This window comes from Anopheles funestus, chromosome 3RL (genome assembly GCF_943734845.2).
Source record: "Anopheles funestus chromosome 3RL, idAnoFuneDA-416_04, whole genome shotgun sequence".
Lineage (NCBI taxonomy): Eukaryota > Metazoa > Arthropoda > Insecta > Diptera > Culicidae > Anopheles > Anopheles funestus.
In genome coordinates, this window is record NC_064599.1 from 30,702,820 (window position 1) to 30,728,720 (window position 25,901).

Genomic DNA, 25,901 nt, shown 5'->3' on the forward strand with positions numbered 1-25,901 from the left:
ACAAAACCAATAAATCGTAAGGTGAACACATTAATTTTCAACCTCAAGCCGTTTAGTTTTAGATTAGTGACAGCAAACGACAACGTTGACGGGAGTTATTTTGTCGCTTTCGCCTGGAGACATTTTGATGTGCAGCATAATAATATAAACCCATCCACTCAAATTATCTGTTTTTCTTCCTGGAGACATAATTTTTATAATGCGTATCTTAAGCTAAATTATTACATAAATCCCACTGTCAGAGTTTTCGGGTAGCTATACATCTGCGGGTGATCAGATAAATCGAGCTAATTTATATGTCAGTTTTACCCGTCTTTATCGTTCCAATGGTTCCATCTAATGGCGGCAAAATATGACCGCAAGGGGTATACTTTTTTTTCTTTTGTGTCTGCCAAGCGCAATACCATAATGTACTTAGGTGATCCTTCTCGTTCTTATCGTAAAAAGAGCTTTTGCAGAAAACGGAACGTCTTAGACCCACCCCCTTCAGAAGTTGACATTAACCGTGGTATCTTTGGCAATAAATTGAAAAAAGAAGCAAGTTACCGACAAAACCGAAAGGCGCACTTGTTGATACAGTGCACAAGCAATCGTCGCGGAACTTTGCGTCAAAATTGCCAATTAGCGTTGGAAGCAAAATTGCCGTAACGTAACTCGTCCCGGGGCGATCGTCGTTAAGATTCTGGAACGCTGGAAATATCACCGACGCTGGCGTTGGGACAGGTTAAAGAAGAATACTCAACGAAGAACTCGTCGACGCCGGAGGTCGCATAAATCGGGATCGATTGTTGAGAAGCGAAAAAAAAACAAAACAAAAAAGACACGGGACTGGAAATCGGAGAACTTGAGCGAATCACTTGGTATTTATATAAATAAAGCGTCAATAACATAATCTCTCCATTGCTATCATACACAACGACTTGCCTCATTTCACCCACTTGTGGCCAATCGAACTGGTACGAGACTATCCGACGATTCAAGTGGATGCGATCAATCGATCAGAGTGTACTCAACTCGTGGCTGGAGGATCATTTCCTGCCTGGTCAAGCAATTGGTGTTGAAGTGGTATCAATTCCAATGAATATACACGCAGGAATAAAAATGTCATCGAGAGTGTCTTGAATTGAATTGCTTTGTTGCAACAAACAGATTGTCTAGAAAATTATTGAGGACTTTGCAAAAGAGGTAACTTCCCGAAGAAGAAATGCCAAGCCCCAAGCTGCCTGGAACGTAGTTTATAGCACTTGTTTTATACAAGTTGTTAAGTACTACTGACTGATTGTAACGAGCTTTTAAGAGGTCAGTTATTGAGAAGACTTATGGGAGATCTAAATGTCGCACACCTATACATGCCATGTAGGAATTGTTCAAACTCATATTACTTCGGTTTAAAGGTTTCCGCATTAGTTCAACATCTTGTGATGTATCCAAACAAATTTACATATCGTTAATAGTGGCAAGGAGTATAAATTACGTGTCACACTCGTCTAATGTCTGCGTTCTAAACATACACACTTCTGCAGCAGCACTACAAAAACGCTCCTTTCAATGGGAAAGTTACCTCCAATCGCCACCATAGACATGCTTGTAAATGTCACTTACGCTGTCATATTAATGTCCAAAATCCTGTTCCGCACAAAGAGTTTCGCTGCGCAGCGTGTCAGGCTGCCGTGCCCCGGTACGTACACAAATCACTAAACAACTCGTTAAGTCATGCTGCAAAATGGTTGCTCCTGCTGACAGGTTTGAATGGAGGAATGTATTTTTTTTTATTTGAACTATTGTGATGGAATTCAGGAAGAAATCCATGCTACGGTATAACAACAACTCCTTTTGGTGAACATGTATTTTTGTGTTTCGTACTAACGGAGTAACCAAAAAAACGGATTGATGTGAACCTGCCAAAGAAGAAAGATGTCTCGCATGACAGGCAAAATATCCGACTGATAGGAATATTAAAAAAAGGGTAGTATTTTTGGTAGCGAATATGATTTTTTTGCACTTTCAGATCAGGAAACTTGTCAATTGTCAGTACGATTAGCATATCAATTCGGTTCCGACAATTCGGTTTAGAAGTTCGTAATATCAGCAAATCTAACCTCATTTCTCTAACGATAAAATTTATCTTTCTCTGGGTTATTTTAAGGATTTATTTTCTAAATGTGAAGTTCTCAACCGTGTCCCAACAAGTCGTCTCTTCTCCGTTCGTATAATCAAAGATAAAGTGTGGCGAGAAATCAAATCATTTAAAAGCGTATCAATAAACACAAACCGGTTCGCTGTCAAATTAATAAGCCAAGAGGGAAGTATCGAAAAACAGGAAAATATAAAAAAAAACATCAACTCCCCATCAAGTGTGAGCTTTTTAGCTCAAATCACGTCACGGTGTTGAATGAAGAATAAAAAACTAACACGCTCCAAGTACGACGTCCGAGAAGATGTTTTTATTTTCAGTTTTTGATGATGCGAAATTGGACGTAAAATTTGACGAAGTCTGAAGGCTTGGCTGAGAGTGCAAAAAAAAATTCCACTTACTGGCAAAAAGGAGCAGAAGTGAGGAGCTGACAGACATATAAAGACAGACCCGGAAAGCGAGATCATAATCCAAAAGTTGACGTTTAACGCAACCGGTTCTTTTGACCGGTGAAAGATCACGCGAAGGAGAGAAAGAGGCATACGCTTCCTTTCCCAGGCAATGTGAAGTTTGTTAGGGGGAGGACGTTGGGCTTTGAGTAGATCGACGAAAGCTTTCCACAGTGGAAAATGTGATGGCGGGACGCGCTGTTTGATATGTTAATTATACGAGAGTCGTGATTTTTGCACGATCTTCCATTCCCAGGGCGAGGACCACGTTTGCCCCGTTGCATTGCTACCGTCGTGTGCATGTATCGTGTGCAGTGTGCAAAGGTTCAGCGACACGTTCAGCACTGTACGGCGTGTAACGGCGTGGAACGCCACGGAATGTACAGTGCTGCGTGTAATAATAATGATGTGATGATAGGTGCTGTGGCAGAAATAATATTACGATCGTAAAGAACGTCAACGCACGTACGTGTAATAGAAAAGGGAATTATTTTAAATAATCGTGGTAACATATGGATGTGAGGCGAAAGCTAACGTCTTTTAATTAATTTTGAAAAACCCCAAAACCGCAATAATGAGTACTAACGCGCGTTGAATAAATCAAAAACGTAAATCAAAATTAAATGTAAATATACTCATAAAAACTCCACAAAAATGTGTAATAAGTTGTACACATTGTACAATGGAAGATTAAAAATATTCGTATTGAATTGTCAATCCAATAGTGTACATAATCTATAATTTCATTCTCTCGTGGTACTATTTTTATAACCTCAATTGTATTCTCGGTGCTGTTTGCTTTCTTCTCATAATATAAAAAATACTGATTGCAACATTATCACATGCACCTCTTCTTAACTGTCAGCCGTGTCTGTGTGGCGCCGATCTTGTGCCGGTTTTTAAAGTTACTCTTCCAGCTTCTTGAAGCAAAGTCCATCAATCAACTAAAGAATCCGAAGCAATCCGAACCGAGACACACTCACTGGAGCCACCTGATCGACGACGGGTGTTTATCAGAAGCCTCACGGCACAAGGAGGAAAAAAACAGAAAAACAGCTTCCCATTGCCCTTCGCTGAGGAGTCAAAATGAGGTTGAGGCTAAGAACAAGAGCATCATGGGAAATAATCGTCGCCATTTCCTCTCCTTGTAAACCACCCAGAGAACAGCCTCTTTATCAAACGCGGTTATTATTACCGACCGCTCGAAACGCTCCCGGGTCGAGTCGGTGCCGGCAACTGGCGTAACTGATTAAAAGTTGAGGTTAATCGCTTGTTCGCCGTTGCGGCTTCCCTAGGAATTCCGAAAGGTTTCTACATACTAGACACCTTAATGCGTCTTTTCTTCCCTCTGACAGTTTAATATTGCACGGAAGCACCAACCACCGATTTTAATCAAATTTTATAATGCTGTCTCCACCATCTGGGCTACCGGTTTGAAAAGGGGAATTAATTGAATTTCCCATTTGATGGACACAAATCAGGCGAGATTGTAGCTAAAGGATGGTGTCTGGTCGAACGCACAGGATTGGCTACTGGGTTTCTAGCTGGGCTTGGCTTTTAGGGCTTCTTGGTGAAGATTTCTTTCCTTGCAGGATACCTAAAAGGTTAGCACGAAACGATAGGATGAGCGTCCGGACCACAGACCAGACACCAGAGATAGGGCATTTAGACCTGATTGGATTCGTTTTACACTTTCACACTTTCACGCTGTCAGTTTTCGAGACATGTCTGTGACCACAAGACAGGCACGAAGGTAAGAAGAGGATGGGAGAGATGTTGCAGAAAGCATTAGGCAAAAAAGCCAGATATCAGCCAAGAACACATACTGTTTCCAAGAAATAAAAAGGTTAACTGATACAGGAACATTTTCAACTCCAGCGAATATCCTGCTGTTCTACACAAATACCTCTCTGCGGTAAACTGTTTAACTGCCGCTTTTATGTTTCTACTTTTGGTATCATTAGCTCTAGCGCCAACCACACCAAAACATGAACCATGAAAAATATTATCAATGACAACAGGCATCACAAGCGAATTAAGATGGTAAGGATTTGGAGATAAGGAAACCTTTCATTTCAGGAGTACTTCAATTTCAAGTTGAAACGAAACTAACTAAACCACAGCTTCTTATCAGAGCATGGTATAATGAATATGACGATGTATTCGTTTACGAGCACGACACATGTCTTGGATATGTGAAAGTTATCAGGATTTGAAAAACACTAAGTAAATGCTTTTAATCTAAGACTTTTAATTACTAGCGGTAACGTTTATTACAGTCGCCCAATTACCACGTGTTCTTTATGTTAATTTTGCAAGCTAAAGCTCACCACAAAGGACTAACAGGAAGAAACTCCTCACCTTAACTTCATCACGTTTGGAGTTAGTTGTACAATAGTTTCAAATTTTCCCTCTAGAGGGAGAAATTAAAAAAAATCCATTTCGCAGTACAAATCAGACTCGAATAATGATTCAAAGTTTATTATCAGTATGAAGCTGTGTACACGTTCCTTGTAGCTAGACATGAATCAGTTCCCACACGATTTTGTACCTTTCGTCCTCCACTTCCGTGCACTCACACGCGCTCATTGAAGTCATTGATCTGGTCGATCGGCGATACCTCTCCGTGCACCACGTGGGTTGATATTTATTGGTGATAAATTCAGTTGCTAAAGCAGCTCTGGAGGTGTAGCTATGTTGTCCTCCCTGCGTACTCATTTCATTCATATAAGTTTGATACTCTTCTCTGAATGATATTTTTTTGCACCTGGAACGCTAACAACACGAAAGGTGTCTGTCCTTTCGACTTGTCGTGGGTGAAACATAACCACACTACAACCAAACAAAAAAACAAGCTGCTAAGTAACGACGGCAGTAGTGGCACCACTGCAACTGATCAATGAACACCTACATGGCTTCGTTTCTTGACCCGCAACAGGCGTAGGTTTGCAAAATTTTGCAACTGCTTTGCATATTGCAACAGACTTCATGGGGTTTTTTCCGTCGTTTTTGTAAACCACTAGCATTTGTGGGATGAAGTAATTTATAGCATTATCGTTTCTACCTTTCGTTGACATCTGGAGCCGTGTCATCTTACCGAGTGAATGAATTGAAAGCGGACTAAAATAAGAATTAATAATGTCACCAATAATCCCCGTTTTGTTCGGTAATGAGCGATTTTGCTGAGGTATTTAAAACCACAACAACAAAAACCGATCCGCGAATGTGGTAACGATGAAATAATATATTGATATTACCAATGCTAGGATAAAAACAAAATGACGCCTGTTTTGTCTCACTTGAATCATAAACAGTAAGTACACTCGAATGAAACGGTACTTATTAATTATCGAACATTGCAAAATAATTTACAAAAATGGGAGTTACCACCCTATACCGCAACAGAAAACTACGATTGATTTTAATTGAATATAAGCTTCCCTTCCATCAAACGAACCGGAAGCTGCGGAGGTTTGCAGTAATCTGAAACTAAATCCAAAATCAACCACAAAACTTTTCCATCCCAAGCTTCTGTTTCGTTTCGATGTTGTTGAATGTTGGTTGATCAATTTATTCCCCTTTTTTTGAGCGACATATTTTACACTCTCTGTTAAGGAAATAAACAGCATTTTCCATCTGCTCCAGTAATCAAATTTAACGACACAAAAAAATGAAGGGAAAATTTGATTCCTGAAATAAAATTAGAGGTCGTGTAATAACACCTCTTTTTTATCACTCCATGTTTTGGTCCACCTTCGCGCTTTTGTTGTGCTGCAGCTGTCGCCGTAACGAAGGCGTACTCTCTGTGGCTGTTGGGCTACGCGAGACATGCTGGCGTCGAAAGGGCTCTATGATTGACTGCTGAACCCCCTGCTGGTTAAGTTCTGAACTCAGCTTCCAATTTTACGCTATCGTTGCAGTTTGGTTAATATGGATGCATACACGGATATAGATGCATCAGCAGCTGGTACTCTACGCCGACAGCACATAGCATGGATGTAATGTCGGTAGTGGCGTGTATCAGCACTAACCGGTAGCTTGGTTTCGTTTCTAGCATCCCCGGCATGGACACGTGCCGACAGCGCCAGCTCAAAAGTGGAATCGCAAGCAGATCTCGCACACAGAGAGCCAGCTGCACCACGATGCGTTTGTTCATCTGCATGGCCATGGCTGGTGAGATGGTAAGATACTGCTGACTTTATGTCCCAGCGCGATATATGTCTGCCGGTGATGTTTCGTTATGGTAGATTGATCTTGCACGGAAAACGATCTTTCCATTTCCTATCGCACTGTTTGCATCCTCTATATCGGATGTCAGCAGGATGTCCGTACGTTATCGTTACCATAACGAAAAAAAGGTATAGATTGGAGGAAGAAAGTCTGGTGTGTCTCTTTTCAAGTAGAGTTTATGCAAAAATAGACACTTTACTTGGTTGAAGAAATTGAGTGATGCAAAAGGAAAAAAATAAATGTAATATTACACAACATCGCCATCAACGCCCTGAAGCAATGAAATTGTTTTCCATTAAAATCGACTACTAATGATAGTAATAATGATTTAAATGCCCAACATCCTGATATCAAGGAGGAAGTCACAGACTGGCAGCTAAAGGCAAGCACAACATGCTCTTGGAATAACTATGCTCCAAGTTACTCCACTTAAGTCGGAGGGCGTAACTAAAACTTTTTTGTTGTTTTGTACTACCACCGCTGGTATGCTATTACCAGAAACCTGGTGCAATGTGATCCACTTAACACCCTGCCTCCTAATGTTTCTCCAAACCAATGTTCGGATCTGTGTCTAGCTGCTGCTGTGCTATTTTACACCTTATCATGCGTTCCATTCCTAAGGCAACTCCCCAGACCGGTAGCTTGCAACATAGACAAAGCATAGCAGGTTTTGTTTTTCGTTGTGGTTCATGGAAAGGAGATTTTGCACGAGAGTTGTAATGTAGCTTTAGTAAAACCGTAGTTTGACGAACAGGTTATCACGTTCTTCACTTCCTTGCTTGGGGGGGGGGGGGGGGGGGGGGATAGCTTCGAATCCTCCAGCGTTCGTGCGTTACAAGTCGTGCTGAAACATTTCAATTACCAGTGATAGATTCTACTTTTTCCACTGACAATTTGTCAGACAGCTAGACAGACCCGACAGACACGGTGCTTCTACTTTCATAGCCTGGATGGGATTAAATTTGCTTTTTCTACAATACAATACCTACCGTAAAGCTAATGGAATGGAATACCTTTTCACCGAAGTAAACTCCCCGAAGGAGAAGAGTAATGTAATAGAAAATGGAGCGTAACGAATGTTCTAAATTAAAAAAAAAGGAAATATCGTTTCACTTTTTAAGGACTGACAGCTGTCTTTAACATTGTAAACCTGAAGAATAAATTCAAACTATTGGGTTTATGGCAGAATAATTAACACTTCCATTTCGTTAGCTTAAGCTCTTTGTATCAATTGCAAATCCTATCCTACCAAATAATGAAGCAATTTGTGTGTTGAAAAAAAGGACACCAAACTAATGTGTTATTATCCCAAACTCAGCCGGTGCACAATCTGGTCCTTCTTTTAGGGGTCTCTGCAAAACAGATTCCCCCAATTGCTTTGGAACAACAAAACACAGGTAAGCAGTAATTTAAAACTGCTTAGACTTCAGCCAAATCAGCCCTCGGACGAGCGATTACAAAACCGTAACACAATAAAAGGTGGAGTTGGTTTATAATGAACTGCCAAACCCTTTTTTTTGCCTTTCCAAAAGTTTGAAAAAGGAGAAAACAAAACCAATAATCCATAAACTCTCGGCACGGCATTACGGTCAATAGAGGCAACAGTGGTGCTTCTCAATGAGCAAACAAAAACAAATAGTCACATTCTCCCCGGATAAGATCTTCATTTTGACAGACATGGGACACCATATCGGCCAATCGATTGATATAATCCCTGCTTCCTCCCGAGTCACACCTTCACCGATAGGGTTGGGATAGGCTCACAATATAGAAGATGAGTTGGTGATGGGCAAGCGAGAGAAAGAGAGAGAAAAGAAGTTGAAAGCAGCTAACCCATTCCTGGAATGCCGGAAACTGGGCTCGGTAAACATTTACGGCCGAACCAACCCTTCGGGCGTTGAATAAAACCGTTTTTCAGCCATGTGAAATGATGGTGGATGATATGTAGGAGGGAGGAAAAAAGGATGCGAGTAAAAGAAGAGACAAATAAAAAATGGTGATGGTGAAGGTTCCAGATAAGCGAGATACCGAACACTTCTATCAACACTGGGTCGAGGTGAAGGCCGGTAAAGGATAAAAAGGTAGGTGAAAACGGAAGCTCGGTAAACGTAGCTAATCAGATTGTAAACAGGTTCAATTGTATGGTAATTCTTGCTTGTATAGCGTGTAAAAAAAGACATCATAGCAAAGATCTAGTATAAACAAAAACGCATGGACAGTAGGAACGTTTGTGCTATAAAAAAAGCTCAAAAATCCTAGCATATCCTTTTCGTTATACTCTGCCTCAAAACTGAATCAGGCTGAATATGAACTGCACTTTTTACGACTTCTAGTAGCACTTCCTCGTACTAGAGAAATGAAACCAACCCGCAACAGATAAGCCTCGTCGGAAAAAAACTGACTACAAATGAAATTAATTCTGCTAGTAAAACAAACAAAAAAAAAACAAACGGCTTGTTGCCGAGTATCCTGTACCAGCGAAAAGATAACACCCGTAAATTAACTTTATCCTTTATTATGAACTCTCTGCGACGTTCCACCACACTGTGTTTTGGGTGCAAAAGGGTTCGCTGTGCATTTACAAGAAAATTATGAATAATCTTTAACCGCGCATAGTACACAACCCTGCCGGATGTAGTACGGAGGCTATTGTGCGGTTGGAAAAACAACCGGCACAAACTGCTGGCAGCATGAATATCGCCTTTAATCAACTTTCTCGGTACGCAAGATAAAATGATCTGTTAAAGGGGAGGTGTTCCGACCTGGGAGATCTGATGCGACGAGCCCGCCCAAGAACTTATAAAGATGTCGTGTATACTGTTGGGCTGTGGCTTATGTACCCTAAGCAATAGATGAAGTTTATGTTCATCAGAACTCAACCTTCGGTCGTCTTCAAACGTCGTCTCTAGAAATTCAGTGGAGCTACTGTACTCGTGTACTTCAATTAGATTTAATTTCGTTCCAAAACTGACATGGCTTTGTCTCGTGCAACGTGTAACATGGTGGGATGACATACCATCACGCCATCCTACATCCATCCATCGTTTCGGGAATTCGGGAAGAATGGTTTGGTTTCTTCATTTGCACCATGCATTTATTCCGCAATAAGCGAACTTCCTTGTACAACACTGCGCCCTTTTGGGGACGCTTCCCGACCCATTGATCATCATATGCAGCAGCACACTGTAGGCACTTGGTGACTTGAAAGACTGTGTGTGAGGATCATCGCGCCACGAATGTCTGGCGCCATCACTATCCAGTGCGTGTGTGTGTGTGTGCAATGACTTCAAAAGACCAACACGTTTGGTATCCCCAAAATGGAGAAGCAGAAGAAAAAAAGAGGGAACTTTGGACGGAATGAAGACCAAAAATTCCACAGGATCCGTAGCTCTTTGTTTTGGATGGATGCGGGAGAATATGTATAGAGACAGAGAGAGAAGCAAGGGAACAACACCAAACGTTCGAATGGAAGTTTTTGTTCCAAACCAACCTCATCGTGTACAATGGCCGTACGTGTTTTTTCCAACACAATCAAATTCAAATTTAATGATAGGGTTTCGAAACCCATCACAAGTATGGTTCCAAATCTATGGATGGTCCCTCTTCTATGGACGTAAAAAGAAGAAAGGTACGGCGCACACGCCATCAGTAGTATGTTGCGAGAGGTAGTCTAACGGGCAAACCCATAATAATCCTTCGTTTTCCGGTTTCGAATCTCGCACGTTCCGATACCCAAAAACTCCTGGTTCCTGTTTTGCATCCCTTCTTCTTTTTTTTGGTCCTCGATGCAAGAATGATGCTGGAATTAATTTCATTTGAAAGCCAATCTCATAAACGTCTGAAAATTGAACCACCCTCAGGTATCAGGAATTGTACTTAAACCCATATGGTTAGCTCATTGCGTTGTGTTAGACCAGGCCGCTTCTTGTTGATTTTTGTGTGCACCATATACAATAATATACATACACACTCCTCTAAAGGAAGGTAGTGCCGAACATATTGAAACAGATGAGAATGGGATGTGACATCCTGGCGTTTCGTGGCGGTTGAAACCACCGAAGGGTGGACCTTTATCCTTTATGGAACGGTACACCCGAGTACGGTTGCTTTGCCAGCAAAGTTAAGCATAAAAGTAAATGTTTGTTTTAAGCTTTTCCATGCAGAAAACGCAAGATATAGATAAGGGGATATATATATTGGGACACTGACAAGCAGGATGATTGCTATAAATTTTACTAATGAATGTTAAATATTGTCTTATTGTTTCTGAACCAATGGAACAGATTGATTATTAAATTTGAAAATTTTCATATACCGATTTATAATGCTATTATGTTATTCAATTTACAAAAAAAAAATAATGAAAATAACGAAATGAATTCAGATTCAGAATTCAGAAAAAAATTCAATGAAATAATTCTGATTTCATCAGTCTGTCTTGTAGCATGTAGAAATTCAATTATTAAAATTACAATCAAGTGGAAAAATTCTTTTCACCTCCCTGGAACCGACCCTCAACACCGCCACGCTAAAAGATCCTTTCCTTTGACGTCCTTTTTATCGACCCAGAATGGAAAAAAACACCAACCGTAATTAAACTCACCCCGTCAAGAGTTGAATCGTTTCGGAAGTCTTTCAAATTAAAAATCTACACACAGTGTGTGCTTTTTAATATTGTAGCATAATATGCTGTGTACACAGTAAGTCACGTCTGTGGCATGAATCATTTTGGTATACTTTTCCATTAAAAATCTATACTCAGTTGTGCCGTTCAAAGCAAACAAACCTCGATGGAATAAATATTGTACAATGCTGTGCTGTTTACACAGTAAGTCATACGAAGCATGTCTGTGCCACGCAGAGGGCTCTTTCTAGTTTAGTTTACCGATTTTCTTTGACCTTAGAATTAATAAACAGGACAACCCCTGGAACCCATCCGATGTTCGCATTTGTAATAGACGAGAATGAATCCTTGAAATGTAGATATCCATAACGACAAGCGCCTTGTCTGTCCTATTTTTAACGTACTCTTGAAAACCCCCACTCCAGGGTGCTTTCTTCCAGTTCTTCTGCAATGCTTCATTTCCTAGGAAGCAAAACAGTTGGTGGTGGTTTTCAGGGAACTCATCTCTCAAATGAATTTCCACCGTATCCTTCAGGGAACTTGTTCGCCTTTCAAATCCCTTGAAGCACCAGAATGAGCAAACGAACCCGATACTAAGTACGCAATTCAATTAGCTTTTGATCTTTTCTTCCAGATTTAAGTTCCGTGTCTGTTTGATGATTGAAATGCTCACTCGAAACGCAACACACGCTCTTGAACGATCTCCTGACAATTCGTTCGAGAGCCTAATACAGTGTTTGGTTGATTTCAATTCAAACTTCCTTCCCCTTGGTTCATTAACAACTGTTACGCAGCACGCCCGTTAGTGTCATGCCAGACTGACACTAGCTACTTTAGTGCGTAGGTAAAAGCCCAACGACACTGCCGGCACTGGTAAGGCAACCTCGTACTAATTGAGTTATCCTCGCTGCAAACTTTTCTACCTTTCTCAAAGCTTTTTGGGGTACCAGAGGACTAGAGATCTCTAACCGTTCACCGCTCAAAGTGGTCGAATCACCGAGAAACCTCTTTCGTGCATGGTTGGCTAGCTTAAGCCTACCATTAGCTGCGGGTTCCTTTACCGTTCCCGTCATTAATCATCTGCTGAATAATTAAACAAGCCGTTGCACCAATGGTTGGCAAGCGTTGGGTAGAGGTTTTTTTCCTCCATCCAGAGAGAAATGGCTATCCATGGCGCATATCAACAGGCTGTGCAGGAAGAGCAAAGGTCGAATGAGAAGGGCGCTTAGTGAGCAATCTCTGCTCGGTCCGGAACGGTTGGCTACGAATAAACAGTCGTAAATTATTCCACAACGCAAGTGGAAGAAGGCGGTTGTAGCTCTCCAAAACAAAACAGGGAAAAAAACGAACTTCACAGACGTAAGTACGTACCATGAAGTGTATGCGGCTTCTTAATTTGAATATCCAGCACCTTCTATACTCTGGCATAGAACTTGTAGCTTCTGACTACCCATTGAATACGGGAATCATGTTACCAGAAACAACCATCACTACTACAACTACTATTGCTCCTGCTGTAACTGAACCCCCGAGCCACTGTCTATGGACGTCGGGTTTTGGAAGGTTTCCACTGGGATTAATTTCGGTGGGAAATGAAACAGGTGAGTTTGCCTTTTACGATTTGATGAGTACGAGAATTTAGGGGCGTCGGTGCAGCTGCAACCGTACGAAAGACGAAAGCTTGGGGTTATAAAAGTCGAATCTTACCTGTCGGCCACGTAGCTGGCACAGCCACCATCCTTTCAGCCCATTCGTATCCGTTTCGATGACGGTCAGCGTTTCGCCTTTACGAAAAGCTAGCTCGTCCGTACTTTCGGCAATGTTGTCGAAGGTGGCCTTGGCCAGCAGTTTCTGAAACGATAGAAGATTTGCAAATTAGATGCATGTTATCGAACAATTCGGAGTTCGAGGATGGTTTTTTTTTGTTGGGAATAGCGCTAGAATCGTGTCGTCGTTTTGGGTGTGATTGGTCCCGATGGTCCTCTTTCACTGTGAGGTGACATGTATGTTCCGCCAGCGAAACCCCGAGCAATCTATCTTAATACGTACTTTAACTTGCACCTGGCAAATTGTGGCCTTTTTTGAAAATAGATTAGGCTCTTGAGAATGTAAGTATGTTGCTGATGAATATATCAGATTATGTAGAAGAAGTTTGAAGCATCCGTTTCGTGATTTATTTTTTGTTATGAAATATTTGAGTATTTAGATAAAAAAATTTACACATATAAAGATTTTAATTTGAAATATTTTGAGACGACTTTAAGTATTTTTAACAATAAACTACAAAGTAAAAACGATAACAAAACCAAAACAGCTGAAACATTCAGAGATTTATGGCAAAAGATTTGTGTCTGGCAAACAGAACTCAAACACCTTCTAAACGGCGCTGGTAGAAAACCATTCCCGAGGGACAAGACAAGAGAAATGACAGAAAATGTAGAAAAATAAACAAACGAAATTTTCACTCAATCCCTACTCCGGTGTGCTTGCCCCTGCCAAATCACTTTGAACCGTAAAATCAAAGAAAACGTGCGAAGAAACACTGAGAAATCGGCAATCGGAATGGATTGTAATGTGACACCGAACCGACGAAACATGCTGCATCAGCGGTGGCCCCGAAGATGGTTTCTTGCATGGGACCTTTAAAAGCCCAACACAAAAAAAACGAGGTCACCTACTAGAAGCCAGAGGAGTTGTTCCTTCTTTGCCGTTTTGTTATGTTTTGCTGTGTTTTGGTTCTGCTTAGTGATCCGATTTCAATTAGTCTAATGATATTTTTTCTGAAAGTGCCGCGTTTATGACTGTGGAGAGAAAATATCGTTGGAAAATTTAAAGATGGCTTCCGCGTTCTAGATGGTATCGAGGGAAACCTTTCCATTTCATCACTTTTTAAAACAAACATCTTCAAAGCCACTCACTCACGGCAGGAACTTAATTGCGTGTCGTATGAAGAGACCCGTTCCAAACCTCGGGCACGACGTTTCAATTTACACAACGACTTATTTATCTATCGGCGACAAACATATTTCCTGAAATTTAACGACATCCGCCAAAAGAACCGTGGGTTGAAATGTGGAACGCAATTCCATCAGCCGTTTATTTCCATTGATGGAAGGCTTCTTTCCCTAACGATCAGACATCATGCGATCGTCGACTTAATTTCTTCTGTCTTTCTTCTTTTTTTTGCATGCTGCAATTTATGGACATCGTTTCCGAAATCGGCGAAACTAATCGACACTTGATTTTCATCTCACTTAGACCAATCGACCAGCGGCTCTGCATGGTCACGTTTCACACACTGGCACAAATTTCACTTGTTCGCCTCATACTCGTTTGCTCGGTGCTGATGGAGTGTCTGGATGTCTCCAGCAAAAAACCTGCCACTAACCGAAATCGCAGATAATGTTAAATTGTGATCAAAAAGAGAAATCGCACCGAAGGGGAGCCAGCTTCCCGGGAGGATGAATGAAGAGGGTTCCAGTAAATGGGCAAAAATTGGCTTAAACTGTTCAACAGATGCTTCCACTGGGTTGTGTTGAGGATTTTAGATGGTTAAGATGCGATCATGATAATGATGACGATGATTGCTCGAACGCGAAAAAACCTACTCCAAGACACATCCCAAAACCCAAATCATGATCTTATCTCATTTGCTTCCATAACCAGTGCAAGATATATGTTGGTGGGGATATGTTATTTTTATGCGGCAAACATCTTTAAACTCGTGTCTGGTTATCTCATCAGTGATGGTTTTTTTTTGTTGTAGTGGCGATGCGTAATGTTAGCAAACAATGACGATGAGTTTATCTGTGCGAAACAAGCACTGAAAAGCTTTTTGGTGGTGATTTATGTTTTTTCCACCCGTTTTGTTTCGTGGTAGAAAACAAAACGTTATTATCGATAAGTGTTAACAATTTTACATATGGGTGCCGCAGTAAACGAATACAATCTCTTCAGTCATTACTGTTAACAATTTCGGACAAACGAAATAGAGAAATGCAGTTATTTTGCTGTGTGTTTTATGTACTTTTAAATTTGTAAATGTAGATGAGATTTAACAACTGTGAATTCAATGCTGATGTATTTATTCTTCAACTAAAACTGCCATTTCTATCTAACAAAAATTTCAAACAGACAAATTCTCACTCTAGAAAAATGTCAGAATGATTTTGACATTTGTGATTCAATTTGAAATTAATTCACAAAATGCAACGGCTGCAAAAAAAGCGATAAAAACATTGTACAATGTGATAAAAAATCACACTCTAGTAAACTCTTTGCGGTGTACGAGGATGCTAATAAATTATCATTACAATGTAACACTTCGCATGCAACCAGAACTTCAACAAAGTACCAGAAAATGATTTATAATTCGCGCGAAAGTGTTACCTCTCAGCAAACCCCTCCAAACACAGCTACAGCGCACTACAAAACTTTGTCGACTTTGTTGTTAAAAAGGATAGTAAAATAGTCTGATGCAACTGGCAAAAACAGGGGGGTAATGCTTACTCACGAGCAAAATACACCCGAAAAAAGCTTGAACAGAAAAAAGGTGCAACGAAAAAACAAAACAAAAGCATAATTCCTATTAACGCGAGTGCAAGCATAAAACTATTCTGCTTCGCAAATGTTTTTGATGGCTTGGAACATTTTTCCCACGTACAATTTGGATGAACGGTTGGTTGCACGACAGAGAAAAAAATGCTTCTACCAGACCAGGCAAAACCCAAAAAGGCCACCTTTCGTTCGCATTTGAATAAATGCGAAAGCATGAGTTAACGATGCATAAAAAACTATTTAATGAAAATGAGATTATTAAAAGCAGAGGAAACAAGCAAAAAAAAACGGAAAGCGAAAAAAAGCGGAAAATAAGAATCATACGCTTGGGTGGTTTAAATACTATAATGAAAAACGAAAAAAAAAACAAAATGCACAACCGAAAGAGAACATCATTTTAAACGATTTATTTGTGGGTAAATAAATAAAACGAAGCATAAAGCAATGAAACAAACAAATGTAATAAATGTAAAACCTAATTTGTGAAGTGAGCCACGCATAACAATGCATTCGAGTTATGAGGAAACAAAAATCATCGCATCAACTTAAGTGGAAATAATTAGCCGATTCAGTCGTTTCGATTTATGCCATTTATACACCAGAACAATGAACGCTGTTGGTGAAGTGGGGAAAAAAATATTCATATCGCCATCGATAACAATTCTCGCAAAAAAAGAGTAGAAATAATGCATCCAAGGTGCAAATGCATGGTATGGGGAAATGCAGTCGATGCATTTTTATCTTCACCACCACCGTTCACAAGTGCTAATAGAACTATTATGAACTAACACGACGGTCGGTTTGCGATCGCTCGGACGGGTTCGCATTAATTGACCGAATTAAGGCAACCAACTTGCGTGGGGTGAACGGGATGGAATCATAAATAAAACGCCAATGGCCTCATTAGCATATAATTAACTGGATGTAACCCGTCCATCCTATTTCCCGCGTGTACCTAAGGACAGAATCAAACAACCACAAACGGTTTGATCGGTGTTTGACGTTTGATTTTATGCAGCAAATTCACACATCGAAAAAAAAAACAAAACGTTTCCATTTCGAGAGTTTGCGGCAATTTGACCGTTTGATCGACCGTTGACCTTTGAACATGGGAGAAGGAGGAGTGCAAAAAAAAGTGAAGGTAAGATTGATGTTTTACTTCACTTCTTTCGGTGGGGAAATGTAGGGATTTCTTTGGGGGTAGCTTAATGAAGACATCATACGTATTAAGCTCGAAAAGGGAATTTGAATAAAAGGCTTTCACTGATTCGATTTTCTTAAAGTGATCGGCAGAAATAAATATGCCCTGTAATGTCTAATGACTTCCGTAATAAATTGATGGTAATATAAATTTAAATGATCTCAAGTGAAATTATATTTCTAATATTATACTTCAAAATAATTGGAAAGAAAAATTCAATTCCATTAGCACAAAGCTCTAAGGAGCGTAAGACATTTGATTTATTTATATTTTTGTCCATTTATATTCCTTCCCGAAGAGCAAACTTCGTATAGTCTAATCGGCACAAATAAATAATAGACACGATTCGTCCAAGCAACATAATCCTTTGGCCGCGCTGCACGCATTCCAGTGCTAATGAATTCCAGCTACCCGTAGCAATGGCCAGTTCAACGTGAAGAACATAAGTAATGATTCAATCCATTACTGGTACACATTCCAAAGGTTCAAATCACGACTAAACTGACCGCAAAGAGACCAAAAATAACGACTCGTGACTCGTGGTACCACCGTTCGGGCCCCACGATTGTCGGCATCTCAGCAAAATTTGAGAACCACTGTCTGTGCTGGAATGGTCACACACACACGCCAAAGTGGACCACAAATCCCGACCGCAATACATTTGTTTGTTAATAATGAAATACGATGATTATGCGGCGATTGAATTACATTATTTATCGAGCGATTAGACAAAATTATACTTTCGTAAAACATGTGCAATGTGTGTGTGCCTATCGGTTGCGCCTTTTGTTGTTACGGGATCAAGGGACCCCCGAAGAGACACCTTTACTGCGCTTTACCGTGGCGCAGTGTTATAAATTTATTCCGGTTGATTACGGGTTAAGATAGCACGGAAGAAATGGTTATATTCTGTGTTTTAAGACGACCTATCCCCAGCGAAGACACGCGCTTAGAAGAGATTTTGGTTGGCGTGTGCATCTCCACAGCATGCAAACGAAGAAGCAGAGAAGATATGGATGGGAAGAATTCCATTAAGCCGCTCATACAGAAAACACCCAGAAGGTGTTGATCGGATTCTTGCAACATTAAATTGAATTCTTTATGGAAGCCATCGCTTCGTATCACTGCATAACAAAGCCAATAATAAAAAGCGTGTTTAACAAATCTAACACAAAACTTTAAACCCAAACAAAAAGATACTCTATAAAGACTAAATGGATTGAAAATGGCGGCAGTCTTGTGGATGTCATCGTAGATAGCCCAAGTTTAGAGAATTTAAAACCATGATTCTTGGGGCCATCTCCAACATAACAGATACACAGAAACGTCATGCTCTCATCCGGAGCACTCATTGGAAAAGGCCCGAAATCTAACAAGCATACCTTTATCCACATTTTACCTCCTCTATATTCATCGGGCATCGTCACAGATTTCATCCGAAAGGGACATCAGGTGAAATGGGCATGTTTTTTCACGTGTCAGAATGTCATTAAGCTTCACCGATGCGTGCGCCTGCTTCGGACAGCTCTTTTACCAATTTACTGTCACTGGTGGATAGGGCTTTAGGGTGTCCCCTTCCGCAATAGGATCATCCAAAATTTATTCCATTCCATATTCTCTGTCCCGAATCGATTTAGTGCCAGATTCACGTCGCGTAATTGGCAGTGCTCTCGTCCAGTCATGGGATGTTTCCCGACTTCCACAGAAATCAGACCATGAGCATCAACCCGTGGATACCCTAGGATTATGGTTTCGAGCAGTTTGAAGTTACTGGTAGCCCAAGGGCGTGGTGGCTAGAAGCCCTTGAACTACTGCGCTTACTCCCCATCATCGAACTTCGTTCCTAAGGCAAAGTTCCCCCCAAGAACGCACGGCAAACTCCAGTGGAAATGCCACGACTAGCGTCCTCGTGGTGTCGGATCGTGTTTGGAATATTCAATGAAGTAACAACAAAGCTCATCGCCGTTGCTTCAGGCTTCCTGGTCATTGTTTTTCAAACATCGTACACCCCCCGGGTGACCATACGATAAACACCGGGTTTTCAGTAGCGATGCAGAGCTACTCTTCGATGATATTCCTGGTGCATTCGACACATACCCTAAGGGATGCGGCTGATGGTGGATGCAGCGAAAATGGATGCGGCACTCAAAGTAAACATAACTGTTGATTGATTTATCCTATTCCTTCCCAAGGAAGTCTGTTTGGACAGGAGACCACGTCCCCCAACAATCGATCACACACACACACTATCAAGGGTGTTCCAGGGCAATCAGACGGTTCTACGCCTGCAATTTCCGCCGTGCCTTTAGGGACACGAGACTAAACAACTTTGCTTACGAGAGCAAAAATCGATTCCTAATATAGTGTGTTCCAATGCATTCGCTTGGTCAGAATGAGGAGCGCTTGCTGTACCGAATAGCCATCCTCCCTCAGCGAGTTCCTCAATGTGTTCAAGACTGCGGAACGTTCTTCCTCAGTATAGGGTGAAGATATTGGTAAAACAGCGTAGCATAAAATTGCACACTTAATTACTTTGTTGCGAACCCCGGTTTCTGCACTTCCTGTCGGTGTTGAAGTGTGTTTGTCCTGTGCCTTTACGTGAGCAAACCGGGTGCTACTACTTGACGTGCTTTGATCACACAGCATCGAAGGAACTGACCCACCACACGTTCTCGAGAGAACTTCAAAATTGGATCAGACAATGGGGGACTCCCACTGATGAAGGGTCAAATTGTGTCTAATTTGTAATTTCCTGCTTTGATGTTCAAAGGCAATGTTGCAACATGCAACATGGCGTACGTATGCTTATAAAGGATGGGTAGAGTGTTGTCCCCGTTTTTTGCGAAAGATAAACCTTTGAAGAGGAACGGGATAATGTAAGTTTGCTCATTTTGCGCACCAACGGAGCAGGGTTCGATAAAAAGGGGGACTTTTTCGGTTGATGATAAATGGACGAACTGTTTGGAGAAATTTACACGCCATATGTTGTTCCACAGTTCCTAACAGTACGACATATTTTCCTGTATCGATATTACGCCTCTTCCTCTTGCAGCACTTGTATTTCAACATTGCTAGCAACCTATTTTCCTTATCATATGGAGTTCGATAAAATAAAACCTGCGAGGTGTGGAAAATAGTTACAACCGACCCCCACATCGTATACCTCGGACAGCGAAGGGAGCTGGTATTTTTCGAGTGAACGTTTCGCAGCCGATAAGATAAAGCTGGTGGACAGAACTCAACGCGGCGTTTGTTAGTTCAAAGTGGTTGAAAGTCGATCGAGGTTATGGTGTGACATTTTACTGCTTGCTGTACGGACGCGGGACGCCAGGAAGGTGAAAAGTAGTGGCAAATGGTTAAGCAAACGTTTGTAACAAACATTCACAGGAGTGTCTGTAATTCAACACTTCAGGGGAAAAGAGTTAAAACAGGTTAAAAAAATATTTTTAAATAGGAAAGGTCTTGTTACTACTACATTTGACAGTTACTGCAATCAATAGATACGTCATTTATCTTCAATATATCAACATATCTAATATTTATTATATTCCCATTTCCTTTTACGATTATCATTAAGATTATCGACACTTTGAAAGATAAGCTCAATGGGTTAACAAAAGTGACACTATTCAGATATGCTAAACAACAACCATTTCTGTCCAGACTTGGGGAATACCACGTAAAATGGTGGGTAATATGTTAACACTAATCGACCATCTGTTTAAACGTGCGAAGGTGGGTGTAAATTTTGCATGACCAGCATTGCAATAGCTTGAGAACAACTGAACGAAACATCATCTTTGTTTCGCTACATCCGCGATCGTACACGCGATCGATTTCACCGGGCGGCGATGAAGCAACTCGTGTTGCTGCCAAAGACGGATTCGTCACACCAAGGAACGTCAAATATGGAATGACCTGTCGTTCGTTCGGTGTCGGTAGAACTGGTTTTTCTCATTCCTTTAGACCCACCATTGTACCTGTTCCAACGCAGAGCCTTAGCATTTATGCACCCAGTCATCGAATGACCTTGGACGTGGTCGTGTGTCGGCCCTAGAGAAGGTGTGAAGGTGTACCATGTTGGGTTTGGTCGGACGTGAAAAGTGTGAGATACTTTAAACATGGCTGTGCAATTTTTTGTGCCGTTGTGTTGCAGCCCAGCAAACTGTTGCATGCTAACCACCATTGCATTATTGCACGCGACAAACGTGGGTTAGTCTCGTCTCGGTTCCTTCCCCGTGTTTGCTTTCCTGCTCGCAAAAAAAAAAAACTTTCAACTGGTTGCACTGTTCCATAAAGAATTCGGTACTATTTCGGGCAACCACCGCCAGGCAAGAAACTGTAAAGTTATTTCTACCGATTGTGCCAGCTATTCAATATGCCTTAGGCTATGGAAAGAAGCGAAAGAAAAAAAAATGGATGAACTCCACAATCGAACGGTTTGTTTTCTTTCGAAGCCTTGCTTACGCTGCACCATTCTCTGATGTTTATGTGGCGTTGGCCGTTTCAATGCCAAACCCATATTATACGACAGGCAAAAAAAACCCCAACGAAATAAAAACAAAAAAGCAAAAATCCCAAATCACGATCACCGACAGAAGCGAAAAATTTTGCAAACGAAGAAACAAATAATTTGCCTTTCGACTGTGGAGCTTTTTGCTTTTGGCTTCTCTTCCCTCCGATCGATCGTAAAATTCATATTGCCATAATTCGTTTTGTGTGATGAAGACATGTGAAGAAATATTAACTCGACCTAACAGAGGTTACCCTTGGTGGGAAGAAACGTGTCGAATAAGCGGCTACACATTATAATCGCACTGGATCGTTCAAATATATTTGCAAGTTCAAGTACCTCGGTATGATCGCACCAAAATATAACCACCGAAATGGATGAAGTCAGCAAACAGAAAGGAATCCGAAAGGGAATACTTTCGGAATGGGAAACGAAAGGAGCATAAAAGTGGTACATTCCAATCACATGACACTGGGAATGATTTGAGAATTGGAAGGAAAGTTGGCTGATTGTCCAGAAGCTGTTGCCTACTGCGTTGGATATTCCGGGACCTCTCGGGATGACAAAGTTGAACGATTATTTGTAATATAACTTGCTCGGTGTAACGTGACATTAAGTATGTACATTTACTGTCTCACATGGTGCGCTCAATAACATCCGGAATGGTGGACGGTACAAGTTCTTACCAATACTTCTCCCCGTAGAAACGACGGTACACAGAAAATCGTGAGTCAGTATTTTTTGCTTGGCCACCAACACGCAAAACAAAACGATCGATGAGTTATAGCGTTTCAATGCTTCAACGTGAAGTTGCGAAGCAAGAAAAGGAGTAACACCGATGAACTTTATTCCTTATGATGCTTATATCCGCCAGCTTTTCCGCTGACGTATGGACACCACAGTTCCCGACTGGTCCGACTTTAATAAAAAAAAACACAGACGAATAAAGGAAGGATTTCAATTGGCAAAAGGGGGCAGCATTGCATTATCGTCAAAAGTGACCAACTCAATATGTAAAACATTGCACAGAAGAAGCCATTTAACCTCCTGGGGAACGTGCGCACCACAATGCACAATGCAACATTTGTCATTTGTTGTACGTTGCAACCACCGGACAGAGAATGCGCGTTAGTTTTCGCATGTCCACTTTCAGTTCATAAATGTTTCAATAAAGTAAATGCTGGTGGAAAATTAGCGGGAAACAAGAATGCCGTGTAACAATGCATGTTTTGTGTGCCGAAAATGGCAATCTAGCGAATGAAAATTTATGTTTCCGAAGCCAGTTGGTAAAGGGTAATAAAAATCACACAGACACCCCTTAAGAACATGCAATTTTTGGTGTCTTTTGCATTGTTATTTAAATGCGTTTTAGCTAATGTTATTTCAAAAGCAGCCTTGCCCCTCAACAAGGGAAGACGAAATTCTTGGTAAACATTGGTATTTATGCTAGACGATCGCAGGGAGGCACAACAAATGAAACGTCCACGTTTGTGCTTAAATTGCAATGTTACTTCTTCTTTCATCTCTGGTTTAATATAGAAGTTTGAGACACATAAACAAGCTAAGACTGTGCCTTATGCTGAACCTAACAAATTCCCACACTGCTTCATATGTTTATGACATAAAATTTACCAGCACAGCATTTTGTACGCTGCAAATTGGATTGAAGTCGATGCAACCGGTATGAAAGGTAGAAATACAACTCTAGAAATTGAAGACCTGGTTAGTTGAGAGGTATTTGAAGGCCTGGAGAGTAAGAGACATTCGAAGACATCGGAGGAAGTGAAAATGATGTGCTCAAATCCAGAAAGCGTAGCAACTTAAATATGTTTTATGCATTTTAGGAAACATATTTTCTTTCAATTATGAAAAATAATAATTAACGAATAGAGATAAATTCATCCAACGGATAGGCTATAGAGCGTTTTAAAATTTCTCTTGTTATTGTTTGTTATTGTTTTAAACATTTTTGTTATTGTTTTAAAAATATTTGAAAACAATCTTTATTTTAAGAAGATATTAGAAATTTGAAGGTACGCCGACAAATTAAAAATGTGTGAGGAGATCGCTAAACCATCGTAAAGTTGCTGACTGTTTAAGTCATAACTCATACTTTTGCACAATACAAATGAGACATTAAGTAGTAAGTATCAATACAAAATCGATTATGTATAATGCTTTAGAAATATGGCCACACCAAAAGAGCCCATTTGGTTGTGATTAAAGTCGTCTAGTAATTTTTCTTTCAAACACTAGCGACCAGCAAAGCCGTTACTAATTAATCCATTCCGTTATTCCACCACACGTGTCGAAAGCAAAGTGTATGAATATGCAATTTTTTCTTCAAGATTTCCTATTTCAACTTAAAGCTACTGTAACTCTACACCATCTGCTCGTACAAGCACCCAACGATTTGCAAAAACTTCCATTTTGCGGAACCACTGGAGTCACCGTTCATTATCAAAATTATCGTCCAAGCATGATCACGACCAACGGGCGCTGTTTGGCAACCGTTGGGGACATTGAAACGCCACCTGATTTCTCGCTTTGAACATTTCGTTCAGACATGACGATAACTTCCTAACTCGTGCACCAACCGACGGAACTGCCGTGTTCCGTGGGATATGTAACATCAGGTTCAGGCGCACAATCTACGGCTGATTTCCCAGTTGTAGGTTCTGTTTGGAGATATCGATGTGATGTGCACTGGCTGCGCTACCAGTCCCTACGGAGGTCACATTAAGGTCTCGGATCGAAGATAATCGACTTGCAGGTTTTCGCTCGGAGTCATGCAGGTTGCAGAAAGCATATGCATATGCGAATTCACTCTCCGAAACATCCCGATAAGCTATCCCCAACTCAACACAACCACACACGGCAACGGACGGCTTAGTCAAGCTTGTTCGTTGGAGCACGAAACCCGTTACCCTAACCTCCCGGTAGTCGGTGGCCGGAACACTCCGGGAAAGGTGGTTGAACCTACCTAGCGCCACCTTGAAGCGTGCCATTTGCAAGTTTTCCTATTCCTGCTCGAAAACGGGGTATCACTTTGTGCGCTGGCAAGGGGGAAAGTTTCGGTTCTGCCTGGCCGTGTTCGTGGTCGATGGAGCTAATATTTGCGACAAGCGCTGTGGTGAAGGAAGCTGCACGTGGCACATGAATTGTTTCAAAGAAATCTTTCCACTTCGGTAGGTTTTCTTCTGCCGAACGGACAAGTTTGTCCAGCTGCTTGAATCCGTTCCAGACGGGTGAATCGTAAAGATGGAGCCAATTGGAAATAAGTGTTAAAACTTGTCCACAATTCACATTAAATTCAACGCCTGAAACAACGTTGCACATGAAACGGTAGGGCATTTGACATTTTCTGAGACAACGGCGTCACTGGTTGGAAACTTTAATAACTAACAAACTGTTTGTGGCGATAGAAATTGTTTGTGTACGTAATCATTCTTCTCTGTTGTTGATGATCCTTTAGTTTTTGAGAAACTTTATTCTTTTCATTTTAAACTGGAAAACGTTTTAAATTTTGCATATAGATGGGGCTCTTAATTTTAGTGGAACTTTATTCAACTGTCAAGCAAATGTCATCGTGTTTACCTGTCAGTTTAAAAAAGACAATCATTGTAATTAACGGTTTAGTATTAGGCGTCGTTTTATTTTTTGTATAATTATACAAATTTATCAAACTTTTTAATTTGAAGAGGACATTATTATTTCTTTTTAATTTTTTAAACAAATATTGTAACATAAATTTAATTGTTTAAAAAAATACTTTTTAATCAAATGTTCAATCAAATGAAACCTTAGACTCAAGCACAAAATTAAAGCATCTGTAGCTGGTATCAGTGGAGTGACAATTAAGACATCGATTATTTACACTAGAAAGCAGCTCTTTACCACCATGTCATGTCATTAAGCAACTATCGTCTAATCCACAAAAGTCATCAATTGCAGCACGATAAAAGCTGTCACACTTGTTACAGCACCGGTGGAGTTCTGATGGAAATTGCATCGTACCAGAGGAACACACCGATGGAAACATTTTAATGAGCGTTCTATTGGCATTATGGCAGATTGCCTGGCTGGTGAAACGATGAGGTGAGGTGTATTGGTTCGTTAGCCATTATTGCTTCCTTTGCAACATATCTGCTGATAGCAACAACTCCCAGTGCTTAGTGTGGTATCCCCCTACT

General features: G+C 40.8%; 1 protein-coding gene across 2 annotated transcripts in view; it reads right to left on the bottom strand.

Annotated features, from left to right (window-relative positions):
• LOC125767875 (breast cancer anti-estrogen resistance protein 1) overlaps window positions 1–25,901 on the bottom strand; it is a 116,514-nt gene that overhangs the window by 41,104 nt on the left and 49,509 nt on the right. For both annotated transcript variants that reach the window (XM_049434828.1, XM_049434830.1), the window contains exon 2: window positions 13,145–13,288. In XM_049434828.1, the coding sequence (XP_049290785.1) occupies window positions 13,145–13,288 (144 nt within the window). The remainder of the gene's footprint in view (window positions 1–13,144; window positions 13,289–25,901) is intronic.